Below are 16,311 nucleotides of genomic sequence, written 5' to 3' on the forward strand. Positions count from 1 at the left end.
AGAGGCATCCAGAAAAATTCAATTTCCATCCTGCAATCAAACCAACACAGCATGTCTTTAAATATTTGATGTGATCAAAATTTCTGCTGTATTTCAGATAAACATCTGATCATTAGCCAGCAGGTTACAAAAGACAAGGAAATAAAAAAAAAGGTAAAATGATTTCAACTGGTATTTCTGTGAGACATTGGGAATATTTCTGTGGGTCCTGAGTGCAGGTGAGGACAGATGAATGTTCTTAGGAAACTTCTGGATGTGAGCAGATAAATGTACACCAAAGTGTCATAATCAATGTTTTCTATCAAAGATGTGCTGTATATCTGAAGAACTGAGTTAATGGAAGAGATTTAATTAAGACCATGATTTTCTGGTATAATAATAATTTTGAATGCCCATGGAGAGCTGTGAGCTGCAAACCTTTCATATCTGACCAGCCTGATCAAAGCATCTTGCTTAAGCCCAAAGAACACAATATAGGCAGCAGATCGTGTCACAATGAAACTTTGACAAGAACAAAAAAAATTTAGTGTCTGGAAAGTACAAAAACTGAAAGAAGAGAGATTTCTGTTCTTTTGTCAAAAAACCCAGTTTTCTTTAATGTAAAAGATATGATTTGGTATTTTATCTCATAAGCCACACACGCAATCTTATCTGCATTCTACAAAATTATAAATATGGAGTTAATATACTGCTTTGTCTACTGCTGTTCTCCTCCTCGAAAACTGAATTCAGTATTTAGAGCTCATTATCAACATCACATTTATTAAACAATGCCCTTTCAGTAGCGTTTTCATATCTACAGAATGAAAATTCTTTTCCTCTTCAGAAAAAGATGAGAGAAATGATTAGGATAAAGAAGTAATCCAAGCTAGCCAGGTGTGTTCTTGCTGTATATTAAATAGCTTCACTTATCCCATGGGACACATCTGCATTCAGCAATGAAGAGGCGCTGCAGAAAATATCACAAAGAAAACAAGACTTGGGAAATGCGCATCTGTGCCAAGGAGATCCAGAGCCGCCCGCATCCAGCCCGAGGGAGCAGGCTGCTGGTGGATGAACACGCAGTCACCAGAGACCACTAAGTCCTGCAGGAGGCAAAGGGCCATGAGGCAACATGGACACAGCTCCTCAGGAAGGGCCCAGCATGGAGGGAGCTGGAGCCTGGGAGAATTTTGCAGCACATCACCAGCATCACAAGGAAATCCATGTACCCGATCTTCAGTAAATCTCAGTGGCTTGAGAACCATTCCCATCTTCTATAAAGGGTCGGTTTTGGCAAAGGCAATCGTGAAAGTGAAGACCATAAGGGCACGACCACAGGCTTCGTTAGTAGTGGTGAAGCTCAGGAGGAACCTAGATAGAACTCTGGGTCTGTTCATATCATCTTTTCTAGGCAAATATAAACTGCTCTGCTGAACCCCTACGGAACACAAGCGTGGTCTTCTGGCACTGTGCACTGAGCAGATGTGTAACTATGCTTTGTGTGAGGCTTTGCCTAAGCTAATAAACCCTCCTGATGGGCAGATTGTGTTAACACAGGACTAAAACCATGCTTATGCATCACCTGTTTCAGGGTAAGGCTCTCTCAGACTGAGGCGAGATGTTTCCAGCTACACGTCTCAGACCTTCGTATAACTACACAGTGAGGAGAAGACACACAATTTTTTCTTGCCTGCTGATTCACTCCTGAATCCTTGGCTACAGAAGACATCCAGGAACGAGCTCACATGGGCCACATAGTTTGCTGGTATCTTGCTGGCTCATGTTTGACTTCAGCCAACTCACCTGCTCTCAGAAAATGTCTGGATATAGCCAATGGGTTAGGGCGCTCCAGGGACTGCCAGCAGAAAACAACGTGTGAGGTGTCTCTGGTTGGGGAGACAAGGGGAGTTTCACTGCATGCATTCACACTGTTCAATGTCACAACCTGCCAGGTTGTAGCTCCTGGCCCACTTAGCTTGGTAGTCTAGATATAGTCTGGAAGACTCAACAGCCATAAACCCCAGACCAACCCAGACAATATCATCTTCCATCCAGGAATCAACACCTTAATCTACACAGGATACAAGGTCAATCTTACCATGAGAATAACAAAATGGCCATTTTGCACACGGCTGTGATCTAATAGAACCACAGAATCATTAAGGTTGGAAAAAACCTCTAACATCAAGTCCAACTGTCAGCCCAAAGCCGCCGTGCCTACAAAACCATGTCCCAAAGTGCCACATCTACATGCTTTTTGAACCTCTCCAGGGATGGCATCTTCACCACAGCCCTGGGAAGCCTGTTCCAATGCTTTACTACTCTTCTGATAAAGACATTTTTCCTGATATCCAATCAAAACCTTCCTTGGTACAACTTGAGGCCATTTTCTCCCATCCTATTGCTTACTACTTGGGAGAAGAGATCAACACTCACCTCACTACAACCTCCTTTTCAGGGAGCTGCAGAAAGCAATGAGGGCTCCCCCCAAGTCTCCTCTTCCCCAGGATAAATGTCCTGTGCAGTTCAAGCAGTAGCATCATCGTACCTTCATGGTCTAAGGTGTGTCCACATATTTACTGGTAAGGTAACCAACAGCCAAGGCAGGAGAAACTTTACAACCTTGCATGCACACAAAAAATCTTTTTCAGAAGTAACAATAGAAATAAAAACTTTCAAGCTAAGTACTGTGAACTCAAATGGTGAGGAAAGTATAACATAGTGTAATCAAAGAAATTGAAAAAGGCTAGAAAACCTCATTAAGAGTAGAAGAACACTTTTCTCAAGAGATCGTTATTAAGTATCCACAAAAGACAGACCTGAACTGAAATGACCAAGTGTATTGAACACCAGAGGCAGGGACCCAGCAAAGGCACCACTTTCATTAAATGATATAATTTTCTCCCCTTCCTGCTCTTAACTAACCCTTCAACAACCCAGAGGCAGTATTTGCACTGAGGCTAATGACTGTATCTGCTGCTAATATTTCCCCTTGCTCCAGAGCAAACTAAAGTGCCTCCACAGGTACTGCTTTTTCTCCCACACAGGCTGACTGATGAGCAGAATCGAGTTAAACTCAGAGCAGTTTTTCTCAGCCTGTAGTTAGTTTGAATTCAATTCCTGTTTCAGGCCTAAAGACCCACTAAAAAGCCTGAAATGTACCTAGTCTATCAGCAGTTCTAATAAAAGATATTACCCTTCCGTACAAAGCGTGACCTTCTGGAAAGGTGCGTGAGTTTCTTCCTTTGGTGGTAAATATTGAGCTTCCCTGGTACACACAGTACGGCAAAAAGCTCTGTAAAACTTTTTACTGAACTTAAAGGGAGCTGCAAGATTGAACCATAAACGTGTGTCAGATGCTTCAGCAGGTTGCCCAGAGCAGTGGTGGCTTCCCCATCCCTGGAGGGGTTCAAGGCCAGATTGGATGGGGCTTGGAGCCCCTGATCCAGTGGGATGTGTCCCTGCCCAGCGCAGGGGGCAGAACTGGTTGGGTTTTGATGTCCCTTCCATCCAAACCATTCTAGGATTCTATGAGAACACAGCTGTGTGACTGCAAAGGATTATTAGCCTATATACGTTGCTAATCAAACAAACCCAATAAATAATAAGCCAAGTTGCAGAGGCTACTTGTAGGACAGGACATGCTGGAACTTGTTAGTTGGAGACCCTGGGAGGAGTGAGATAAGGCTTTTGTTTAAAGAGGAATGGAGACTGCTGGCTCCGTGCGGATGAGCACGGGTGTCTGTGGTTGCGAGGCAGTGGCCTTGATGAGAGGAGCTGCTGCCGTTTCTGAAAGCAAGTAGATAAGAGAAACTGTTGCTGTTGCTAAAAGCAAGTAGATGTTTAAAAAAGGCTCATTTGTATTAACCAATCCATGATTGCTTAGTGTATTGTAAGAACCAATTAGTTTGAAACACGCTTCTTGTAATCACTATAAATATTTGTGCTTTAAACGCAATAAATCGGACACTTGCTTGCATCAGGCTATCGTCCCGTCTCTTATTCGCGGCAAATTGGTGACCCCGACGTGATACGGATGAGATTACCAAAGGGTCAGAGAACCACAGGGCTGCGTGGCATGCTGCGAAATCCCACGGAATATTGAGTAAGTTGCTGAAAAGAAGCAGAATCGAATAAGTTGCTGAAACGAAGCAGAAACCGACCGGTCAAAAATCCCTCTGGAGCATAGAGGTGAGCTGTGGGAAAAATGGGGAATCAGGTTTCTTCCCCTGAAAGAGACGTATATGAACTTAGGAAAGCCCTCCTTCAAAAGCATGGGAAGAATATTTCTGTGCGTGATCTTAAAGTAATACTTAAATGGGTACAGGTGAAAATACCCACCGTAACTGCGTCCACTATCTTTACACGGGAACTCTGGGATGATGTGGGGGAGAAACTGTGGGATGCTACGATAGAGAAAAAAAAAGGAGCGAAAAAGCTGAGGGCTCCCTGGCAGAAAGTTTTTGAAGCGTTAAAGGCGCATGTCGGCTCAAAAAAGCAGAGCAATAATTTCAAGCCGAGTGCAGGATCGTCAACAACTGTACTAATTCCTCACCCCCATAAACTGGCTGCGCTTGCCTCTGCAACCCCCGACGGGAGGGCTGACAATCCCTTTGATCCGGGTCCGATAGAACCCGACAAGGAGCCCGATCCCCCCCCCACTGTCCCTCAGACCAACGGGTGCAAGCCAGGAGGGAGGCACAGCAGCAGGGAGAAGTTGAAATATTGCAAGCTTTGATCCGTGCATGGCACGGCGGTCCGCGCTGGGAACTAATTAGTGACGAAGCAATAGAGGAGATTCCAAAAAACTGTAAAAAGAGAACCAAGCCGTGGTGTAAATCAAAATGGGATAAGAACGGGACAGTATTGTCAGAAAACCAGGAACAAAGCATGGTTCAGAGGCACGTACCAACACAGACGCCTCCGCAGCAAGCAGCAGCTCTCACCTCAGAGCAAGAACCAGAGGCAGCACCAAGATAGACGTGATCACCACCACCGCAGTAGTGCTGCAAGCGCCTGCACTTCACACAATATCACAGAATGTAAAAGGACCATTGGAGGGTGGCTTTACTAAGTTGTAATTAGAATGATTATCAATAATTTGGTTGGGAATAGGCATATGGGCGTATGGGGAGACAGAGGCTGTCTCGAAAAAAAAAAAAAGAAAAAAAAAAGAAAAAAAAAAAGAAAAAAATATCTACCATAAGTGAAATATTTGTTAGACAATCGATATAAGCCTTATTAGATAATGCATCTATGTACTTTAAGTTTACTCCCGGTACCGTGTGTAGTTTAAATATCCGTAACATGGAAAAATTTTGGATCCAATAGTAATAACCAACATTGTATGAATGTATTCAGCTAGCTGAGAAATGAGTGGTTGTATGTGTGTGTGTTTGAAGTACTTCAAACGTTTGTAAGACTTAAAAATTGGTTTTAATCAATCTTGAAAATACATTTCTGGGACCTTTCAATCTCAAATGTCCACTAAGCCGGCAAACAGGTAAATTTACCTGGGGATCTTTGGAATGAAAGGCTTCAGAAGGAAAAGTTTTAAAATACCTAGCAAAACATGCAACTGTATGTGTGTGAGACACGCCCCCCCCCCTCCTTTTTTCTCCTTCCTTTCTAAGTTTTTTTCTTTCTTTCAGCTTTGCAGCAGTCTAAAGGAGTTAACCGTGTTATCTTTCTAGGAAAATGTTGTGAGAACACTCTGCATTCCAATGTTGCTCGTCAGCAATTGCTGGGTCCTAGTGCAGACAACGTTTAGGGATAATTGAGGCAATAATAGAGGAAAATTCAAAAGCTTCATTGCAAATTATTGAGTGGATATTTTACCACATTAACCCCAAAAACCATATTCACTAAATTTGAAATTATTATAATGATAATCACCGAGGGAAGAAAAAGAAGTGTTCAGTTATTAGGCCAAGGCTCAACAATCATTTATATCCCAATGACAAAAGAATATGCTAAGTGCTGCATGACAAATATTTTAGATTTATGAGCAGATCTAATTGATTATCCAGAAAATATTAATATCTATTTACCAAGTCATATCATTATTGAACGTACCTATCAAGTAATAAAAACATTGTTAGCAAAACAGAAAAAGGGGGGAATCAGGAGAGACACCAAGGAGCAATGGAGCAATATGTAATGAATTTTTTTTTTTTTTTTTTTTCCCCCAAATCAATACATTTTATTGTAAATTAAGACTTTCATATAACACATGGAATCAACCAGTAGGTACAGAAACTTTTTTTTTTACATATTCCCACATGAAGCGCTTACCCAGGCATGGAATATTTTCCAATAGGATGCTGAGCACAGATCTCATCTTGGTGCTAGCATCCAGAAGAACAAAGAAATCCTAAACCCAAATCACTCCACAGAGAGAGAAAAGAGGTGAACGAGGTTCATACAGCTCACTCCAGAGTCTCAGCTGATAGGGGCCAAGAGGAGGTGTTTCAGAAAAGATGTTAGCTTAACGGCAGATCCAGACTTGTTGAAGAAAAATAACCTAACTTCTTACCAAAACAGCTTTGATTCCTTTCAGAGCTAGAATTTATCACAATAATTCCTCTCTGGTTGATCTGGCTGCCTGGGGAAGCAGGAAAACCCTCGGGGTAACCCTTAATCTGACTAGCAACAGAGCCTGTGTCCTGGGGGGTAAAGGTCCTGAAACATTTGTCGATAATAAGTGAACCGAGGAATCTAATAATGAATTTTTTGCGATTAGCAGGAGATAATCAAATTGTGCCGAAGTTGAAGCATGTACAAACTATGTCATCAAAATTAGAGCAAATATAAGACAATGTGAAAGTGCTGTTGAAAAACAGTTATTATGGGCAATGGACAGGTCTGTATAAGCTACTAACATGGGGACAAGATTCTGCTTGTGTTTAAACAGATACAGGACCATTTTGGGCACCTGCGAGGTGGATCAAGCCCGCATTGCTGCGTGACAACTGTTGAGCCCCAGCCACGAAAGCAGTCGACAAGAATGAGGAGGACGTTAACATTATGGATGCTCTTAATCTTATGGGTGGTAGTTAAAGGATGTCCCTGGGTGATCGATTCTTGAAAGAATGGGTGGATAAGGTTCTTGTTGTGCAACAGGAAGGGGGAGATGTAGGACAGGACATGCTGGAACTTGTTAGTTGGAGACCCTGGGAGGAGTGAGATAAGGCTTTTGTTTAAAGAGGAATGGAGACTGCTGGCTCCGTGCGGATGAGCACGGGTGTCTGTGGTTGCGAGGCAGTGGCCTTGATGAGAGGAGCTGCTGCCGTTTCTGAAAGCAAGTAGATAAGAGAAACTGTTGCTGTTGCTAAAAGCAAGTAGATGTTTAAAAAAGGGTCATTTGTATTAACCAATCCATGATTGCTTAGTGTATTGTAAGAACCAACTAGTTTGAAACACGCTTCTTGTAATCACTATAAATATTTGTGCTTTAAACGCAATAAATCGGACACTTGCTTGCATCAGGCTATCGTCCCGTCTCTTATTCGCGGCAGCTACTTACATGCCCAGAGTCCTCAATGGTAAATGAATTTTCCTTTGAAACTAATATGGCCATAATAGGAGGCACAGAATGGGCCACAAATACCAATATTGATTTCTTTTGACACTACTATCTTGGCCTGAAACCCCTGGCAAGAGGAGCACTTTGTGCAGAAGCATTTTCAACATTTCTGTGAAAAATTATCAAAATGCTAAATTCCACATTGAATTTGAAATATGGCTCTGAAATGTGCTTTTCTCAAGCTTTGTTGAAAAAACAATTTATTACAGCACTTAATCTTTCCGATGAAAGAAAAGGAGATTTTAGCCTGCTAATAAGCTGTATAGAAGCCATGACTAATTAACCTAATTATAGCAGACAAAATGTGATTGTACTAAAACTGTGCCTCAAGAAACTGAAGTTGCCAGACCCTCAAAGGCTAATAAACCAACACACATTAATAGAATATAAGCACTAATAAAGTTGACAGCAGCTATATTATTTATAGTAAAATCAATGCAACAATCATCATAAATGACAATCTGAAGAGTATTCAGTATGTGATAATATAGAATTCACAATCTGAAAATTCTGAAATGCATCAAAGGAGCACAGATTATTGACCAGTGACTGCAACTCTGAGCTGTGCAGCTCACGAGGACAGAAGAGGTGTGCTGAGGCTGAAGACACCTGACATGTGCAGCATGCTTGGACACATCTACATCCTCCCACCTCTCAGCTCAGTGAAAGTATGTGCAGACCTCTTGGCATTACATAGTAATGCCATCTAAACCCAAGATACACAGTGGGAGAAAGGAAGCTGAGTGCAAATGAGGCTAACGACTATCTGCAGAAAAATACCATCGTGCCAATGGGAAGGTCTGACAGCTGCCAGGTGTTCAGAGTGATACCTTGATTCCTCCCCAGGAGTGATCAGAAAGGAAGTCCACAGGGCTTGTGACTCCGGGCTGTGCTGGGTATCTCAGTAGGAAATCCAGTTCTACCACATTGATTTCTTTATTCATCAGAAGTATCTGTAATTCCAAAAAAAACAAGATATTCTTGAGCAGCCAGGATACAGAACAGTAACACACTCTAGTAGATTAACAGGGAAGTGCCAGAGCACCTCCCATCTGAGGACAGGCTGAGAGAGTTGGGGTTGTTCAGCCTGGACAAGAGAAGACTCCGAGGAGATCTTACAGTGACCTTCCAGTACCTGAAAGGGGCTACAAGAAAGATGGGGAGGGGCTGTTTACAACGGCTTGTGGTGATAGGACTAGGGGCAATGGGTATAAACAGGAGAGGGGCAGATTTAGACTAGACGTAAGGAAGAATTTCTTCACTATGAGAGTGGTGAGGCACCAGAACAGGTTGCCCAGGGAAGTTGTAGCTGCCCCATCCCTGGAGGTGTTCAAGGCCAGGTTGCATACAGCCTGATCCAGTGGGACGCGTCCCTGCCCACCACAGGAGGGTTGGAACTAGATGATCTTTAAGGTTTCTTCCAACCCAAACTATTCTATGATTCTATGACTAATTATTCAATCATGTAGCTGCCAAACTTGTGGCTAATAACTACACAGTGCTTCATGTTGAAGGGATGAAATATGCCATGTAGATGCTTTGGGTGTCCCCAAAAGCAGACCAGGAACAAGCACGGAGATTGGCAACATAAGAGGATCAAAGTTTGGGAAAAGTGTGTAGCAAGGGCTGTGATCCTGGTTCATAGACAGCACACTAAGAAGTCCCTGCTAGCTGAGGGACAGCCTGCAGGGTGTAATGCAAGTGCTGTGCTTGATATCTGCAGCTGGTGAACAAATAGCTTTCTTAAACGGAACCAGAGTGTGCATCGCTAGCACATGGTACCAAGGTCTTATCCATCTCTCATTACCATGTTCCGTTTTGAAAGAAAGTGGAGAACATTTAAGAACAAACAAAACCAAAACAAAATGAAAAAATTAGGAAAAAAACCCAACCAAACAAAAAACCTCACAGTACGTGCATCAAGCGGGTCCCCGTGGTCTCAAACACTGGAAAGCACTTGGGCCATTCAGATACTACCGAGAAGAGGATGGTGATGGAAGACCTCATTGCTTTCTACAGCTCCCTGAAAGGAGGTTGTAGCTAGGTGGGTGCTGGTCTCTTCTCCCAGGTAATAAGCAATAGGATGGGAGGAAATGGCCTCAAGTTGTGCCGGGGAGGGTTATACCAGATATTAGGATAAATTTCTTTATTAAGAGAGTGGTGAAGCACTGGAAGAGGCTGCTCAGGGAAGTGGTGAAGTCTCCATCCCTCAAGGGGTTCAAAAAGTGTGTAGACGTGACACTTAGAGACAGGGTTGGATGGTTGGACTGAATGATCTTAAAGGTCTTTTCCAACCTTAATGATTCTATAATTTATGATTCTAAGATACTGTTCTATGTTTTTACCATCAAAAGTGGCTTTCAGGAATAATGACACATGGAATAAACCACCAGAGCAATGCTCAAGGTAATTCTGGAAAATCACACACGCTTATGAACCCAGCTGGAGCCACTGGTCCAAGTGCACTGCCAGACTGCTGAAATCTCAGAGACAAACTCCAAAACCCTGAATATCAATTCTGGGTGGAAAAAGAGCAATGCTGAAGCAGCGAGTTTGTCATTTCCTTGTCACAGATCCTAAATTGTATCTCATTATTGCCTACTGGGCAATGGCATCTCTTCCACCAACGATAGAAATAAGCTACTCAGTCCAAGTGCCAACTGCTTTTTTATGTGGGAGAATCCTGTGTCTCATCACTCAGCTGCCTCCACACACTGAAATTGTGGATGTGGGTTTTACTGACAGCTTGAAGTGACCCATTAACAATTTTTAATGCTTAATGTGGACACAAGCAGAATGTGTGCTACTTAAATGCTCTTTAAAGACGTGCACTGGAAAATTTAGGTATCCTTTGGGACAGACAGGCTGATATTGCAAAATACAAGCTGACTTTTAAACACAGACAATTTATTAACTAAATATATTGTTAGATTCCATTTTTCATACATATATATAATCATAGAATCATAGAATAAACAGGTTGGAAGAGACCCACCGGATCATCGAGTCCAACCATTCCTATCAAACACTAAACCATGCCCCTTAGCACCTCGTCCACCCGTCCCTTAAACCCCTCCAGGGATGGTGACTCAACCCGCTCCCTGGGCAGCCTCTGCCAGTGCCCAATGACCCTTTCTGTGAAAAATTTTTTCCTAATGTTCAGCCTAAACCCCCCTGGGCGGAGCTTGAGGCCATTCCCTCTTGTCCTGTCCCCTGTCACTTGGGAGAAGAGCCCAGCTCCCTCCTCTCCACAACCTCCTTTCAGGTAGTTGGAGAGAGCAATGAGGTCTCCCCTCAGCCTCCTCTTCTCCAGGCTAAACACCCCCAGCTCTCTCAGCCGTTCCTCATAAGGCCTGTTCTCCAGCCCCCTCACCAGCTTGTTGCTCTTCTCTGGACTCACTCCAGAGCCTCAACATCCTTCTTGTGGTGAGGGGCCCAGAGCTGAACACAGGATTCAAGGAACAGTCTGACCAGTGCCGAGTCCAGAGGGAGAAGAACCTCCCTGGACCTGCTGGTCACACCGTTTCTGATCCAAGCCAAGATGCCATTGGCATTGACATGTATGTGTATATATACTTGCTTCTATTTTAACACAGAATTTTGTTATGTAGAATTTTAAAAGCCATGGCAATCACTGAATCAAGGCTATCTAGACCTGCACAGTGTTTCAGCAGTACAAACTTTGTTCATATCTGCATCCTACTTGTCAGAGCATTAAAGCCACTCACTGCACAAACTTAATAACAACTTTGCAACACCATGCCAAGGACTATTTATTGATTGAATTTGATTTCATCGTAGGGCTATACAAACATGTCCTTGCTCAAATCATTATACTAACATACTAGACAAAAGACAGCAGGCATGTAGAATGCATTTCTTTTGGATAAAACCATTAGGCCTTCAAGACCAGCTTGTGTTGCTCTTCTTCTTCGGGTCCTGCAAGCTCGTATTACTCTCTCAAATAACCGTATGTCAGCATAATGCAAATCAAACACAGGACGTGTAACGCTTATCAGCAAGAGAGGCAGAGAAGAAAATCAGTTCCTCAGCCCTTGCATTTGCTGCTCTGATGCTGAAGGCCACAGCTGTGACAGCTGGAGTTTTCTCTGTATGCCAATATCTTTGCCTGTAAAATAAATCATTGCATACAAATTGCATAAAATGGTGATGTTTACCTGGAAGGTAACTTGAGCAGTGTAGGTCAGCTTATCACATTCAAACAGCCCCCGGGTTGTGTACTGGAACACGGAGAAGGTAATGCTGTCGATGAGGTTCAGCACACGCCCTGCGAGGCTCTCATCTGGAGGTGCCCTCTCAATGGCTTTCTGAAACACGATGTTGAATGCCTAGGTGGGGAAACATAGATAGACACTGATGGTTTCTAGATGGTCTTTGCATCCTTCTGGGTACCACCTGAAGAGCTGCAATAAGCAAAGCTGACTCTTACTTTCTCTCTGGAGCCACAAAGCATTCACAGAATCACAGAATTGCTTGGTTGAAAAAGACATTTGAGATCACTGAGTCCAACCCTAGCTGTCCACTACTAAACCATAGCCCTGAGCACCTCATCTACCCATCTTTTAAATCCTTCCAGGGATGGGGATTCAACCACCCTCTGCCAGTGCCTGAGAACCCTTTCATAGAATCATAGAATCACCAGGTTGGAAAAGATCTCTTGGATCATCGAGTCCAACCATTCCTATCAAACACTAAACCATGTCCCTCAGCGCCTTGTCTACTCGTCTTTTAAACACCTCCAGGGATGGTGACTCAACCCCCTCCCTGGGCAGCCTCTGCCAGTGCCCAATGACCCTTTCTGTGAAAAATTTTTTCCTAATGTTCAGCCTGACCCTCCCCTGGCAGAGCTTGAGGCCATTCCCTCTCATCCTGTCCCCTGTCACTTGGGAGAAGAGCCCAGCTCCCTCCTCTCTACAACCTCCTTTCAGGTAGTTGTAGAGAGCAATGAGGTCTCCCCTCAGCCTCCTCTTCTCTTCTGTCAGTGAAGAATTTTTTCCTGATATCTACTTCCCCTTCCCAGCAGTGTGGGCCACCAGATTCAAGAAACAGAAGAACACACCTAGAGGCCAGACCCCATATCTGCCTTTAGCTGTTTTTTTCAGAACACACACCCAGGTGATGATGACATTCCCTGTGACACTGTGTTCTCCTGGGCTTGAGAAAGTAGTGCAGAAACAGGCTGACTGAATTAAGACACAATGGGCATAGGAAACATTTCTCAGGCCAAATGTGTTCTCTCACAGGGATTACACAGTCCACTTTATCCGCAAATACAGAAGCAAAAGATAGCAGCATTCCCAGAGGGTAGCACACCTCCCATTGCACAAGTGTTTCTCAGAAAAAAAGCAATTTCCTTAGATTAAGAAACAGAAAAAGTCCAATGAGCATTTTCCTGTCTGGGTTCAGCAAACAAGGAGATGAAAAGGACAGGCAGGACTTCATCTTGTGGAAATGGGATTAAGCAGTCAGTGAAGTCCCCTCAGGGATGGGTGCATGCATTGAGGCTGATGCTTTTATATAAGATACTAAGGTTTCTTGTAACAACGTTTCTGATCTAAATGAGAAAAGACAAAAAACTTTCAGAGCTGCCTGAATTAAAGCCATTAGCAAATTATCACATGCAACTGGAATAAGAAAAAGAAAACAAAGGTTAAGTCCTAATGAGTGATGCAAAGGCTCCATAAAGTGGGATCCAGCTGATAGGAAATAACCAGGCCAATACAAATTAATATCACCAACGGGACCGGGCACGTCTGTGTTGGCAGCGCTATTTTTAGGGTTCTACAAAGGAAAAACAATGCCTCAACAAATTAAAGTTACATTGATACCGACTGCATTATTAAATAATTGCAGAATGGATTTTCCTGCTTTAAGTTCTTTAAATTGTGTTAAAACATGCTGCAGAGAAACATATAAATCTTATGTGCTCTAATTCATAATGGGCTTCTAGCTGTGTGGTAAGTATTTTAAAATCATTTCTGTGCATCTTTACACAATGTTTTATGATCTGTCATCAACATTTATTAGATAAAAACATGTCACCCAATAATTTTCTATGTATTTATACACATTGCCAATGTTAACTGGAAAACATAAACCAAACAAAACCCAGAAGACGTAGATTAAAGGTGAAACCTTAGAAACTCCTCTATCTATTATGCATGTGCAAGGAATGAATCTTTCAAAAGGCACCCTTGCACAAAAGATACTCTGTACATTTTTCTGGTAAAATTATTTCAGCATATGAGTCATAGATACCAAAAAGAAAAGCTTTTTTTTGTGGATGCGGCTCAAAATATTGTATTCTCCTCTCAATTACTTTTTTCAGGTCACTTGTCAAGGTATGGTATCGTTTGGAAGAAGTTCTAGACTGGGATGCCATCTCATTTAACCCTCCATCCTCCAAAATACCTTTATTCTAAGATAAAAACGGTATTACATTTTTTAAAATTTGAACAGGGGTCTGAACAGGCTGGACCGCTGGGCAGAGTCCAATGGCAGGAGGTTTCACAAGGCCAAATGCCGGGTCCTGCGCTTGGGGCACAACAACCCTGAGCAGCTACAGACTAGGGGAAGTCTGTCTAGAAAGCTGCCTGGAGGAGAGGGACCTGGGGGTGTTGGTTGAGAGCAACTGAACATGAGCCAGCAGTGGCCCAGGTGGCCAAGAAGGCCAATGGCATCTTGGCTTGGATCAGAAACGGCGTGACCAGCAGGTCCAGGGAGGTTATTCTCCCTCTGTACTCGGCACTGGTGAGACCGCTCCTCGGATCCTGTGTTCAGTTCTGGGCTCCTCACCACAAGAAGGATGTTGAGGCTCTGGAGCGAGTCCAGAGAAGAGCAACGAAGCTGGTGAGGGGGCTGGAGAACAGGCCTTATGAGGAGCGGCTGAGAGAGCTGGGGGTGTTTAGCCTGGAGAAGAGGAGGCTGAGGGGAGACCTCATTGCTCTCTACAACTACCTGAAAGGAGGTTGTGGAGAGGAGGGAGCTGGCCTCTTCTCCCAAGTGACAGGGAACAGGACAAGAGGGAATGGCCTCAAGCTCTGCCAGGAGAGGTTTAGGCTGAACATTAGGAAAAAAATTTTCACAGAAAGGATCATTGGGCACTGGAACAGGCTACTCAGGGAGGAGGTTGAGTCACCTTCCCTGGAGGTGTTTAAGGGACGGGTGGACGAGGTGCTGAGGGACATGGTTTAGTGTTTGATAGGAATGGTTGGACTCGATGATCCGATGGGTCTCTTCCAGCCTGGTGATTCTATGATTCTATGAAAACATTAAAAGCAGAACTCTTTAATAAATACCTGTCCTAGTTAAGCCCACCCCCTTGGCCAGGTCAGTAGTTAAACCTGGGCAGCTTCCCCCCACAGAAAAGGAAAAAGGGAAACAAGAGACGGTGAGACTTGCAGGTTGGAAACTAACATCAAACCAGTTTCAATGCAACAACAATAATAATAATAAAAGGAAGATAACTATTAATAAGAAAATAGTAAAGCATATACAAGCACACAAAAGCCAATTCCAACTCCCCAGTGACCATGGTCACTGCTGACCCTGCAGGGCAGGGGTGGGGAAGGTCCCAGACTGGACTCAGCAGCAGGCAGGAGCTGGACTTGGGAACTGGAGCCAGGAACACGTGGATGGGTTAAGAGTCAGACAGACAGGCAAGGTCCACCCTGAACAACAAACAGTGAAGAGAAGGGGGCAAAGCATGATCCCCGTGATCCCTAAGCTTTTATCCTGACATCAATACGTGGCATGGAATACTCTGTTGGCCGGGCTGGGTCACCCGTCCATTCCACACCTCCCAGCAGGTTTGAACCCCTTTACCAGCAACTCTAGAATGGCCTTAATTTCCACAGGAATAGGTGTGAGCAGTGGCCTCTCTGCACATCAATGGCTCATTGCCTTGGTGAGAACTATTGGGCTGAAAAGTCAGAGAAAAATGTTCTGCTTTACCTGCACAATATCCCAATAAAAGCCCTCAGGTCTCTACTGGCCAGACCTATTGAGACCCTTCTGCCAGGGCAAGGGATAGTCTGCACTTTGATTTTTAGTGCAGCAGGTCCATAAAAACTGCTCAGGGACCAAGGCTTCCCCAGTCCTGGGTGACACAGTGTGTGCAGGGAGCTTTGGATCAATCCTTCCCAACAGGTGCTAAGCACTATTGCAACTAAAGGTAAGAGTAACGTATGCGAAGTAGACTTATATAGAAATAAATTACAGGCAATTTTTCCATAAAACCAAATCACTAGAATGGCTTTAGTCTGATCAACTTTTTGCCTGGGAGCTCAGATGTTCCCAAGTGGCCCAAGATGATGACTTTGAAGCTCAGTAAGAGAGAGAGAGGCAGCGGCACTGCCTCCTGCAGCCACAGGTAGGAGGAGGTCCCCACAGCTCATGGGCACAGTACCTTCAAAGAGAACTGGTACATGGGGTGGATGTTATGGAGGTCGTTCATGGTGAAGTACATCAGAGAGGCCCGTGCGGCAGCAGGCCTGTAGTGCTCCCTGGCCTCATTTATCTTTGTTTCTGTCACCTTAGACTCCTGGACCTGGGAGGAAAATACAGAACAAAACTACTGTGAAAACATGGTTGTGAACTGAGCATGCAGCCCGGGAGAGGACTAGCATCTGTCACAAAGAAGGGGCGACCTGCAAGGACCAGCCTCCACCCTCTGATCCATGGTGCAGCCAGGCTTGAGATGTCTGCTCCCAGCATCTCCCTTC

The 16,311-nt window shown here is 43.9% G+C and overlaps 1 protein-coding gene across 2 annotated transcripts in view; it reads right to left on the reverse strand.

The window, feature by feature from the left end:
* DNAH9 (dynein axonemal heavy chain 9) overlaps window positions 1–16,311 on the reverse strand; it is a 177,235-nt gene that overhangs the window by 50,754 nt on the left and 110,170 nt on the right. For both annotated transcript variants that reach the window (XM_069872298.1, XM_069872299.1), the window contains 3 exons: window positions 15,996–16,136; window positions 11,746–11,916; window positions 8,398–8,520 (listed from right to left, as the gene is read on the reverse strand). In XM_069872298.1, coding sequence (XP_069728399.1) covers window positions 8,398–8,520; window positions 11,746–11,916; window positions 15,996–16,136 — 435 coding nt within the window. The remainder of the gene's footprint in view (window positions 1–8,397; window positions 8,521–11,745; window positions 11,917–15,995; window positions 16,137–16,311) is intronic.

Source organism: Phaenicophaeus curvirostris, chromosome 19 (assembly GCF_032191515.1).
Source record: "Phaenicophaeus curvirostris isolate KB17595 chromosome 19, BPBGC_Pcur_1.0, whole genome shotgun sequence".
NCBI lineage: Eukaryota > Metazoa > Chordata > Aves > Cuculiformes > Cuculidae > Phaenicophaeus > Phaenicophaeus curvirostris.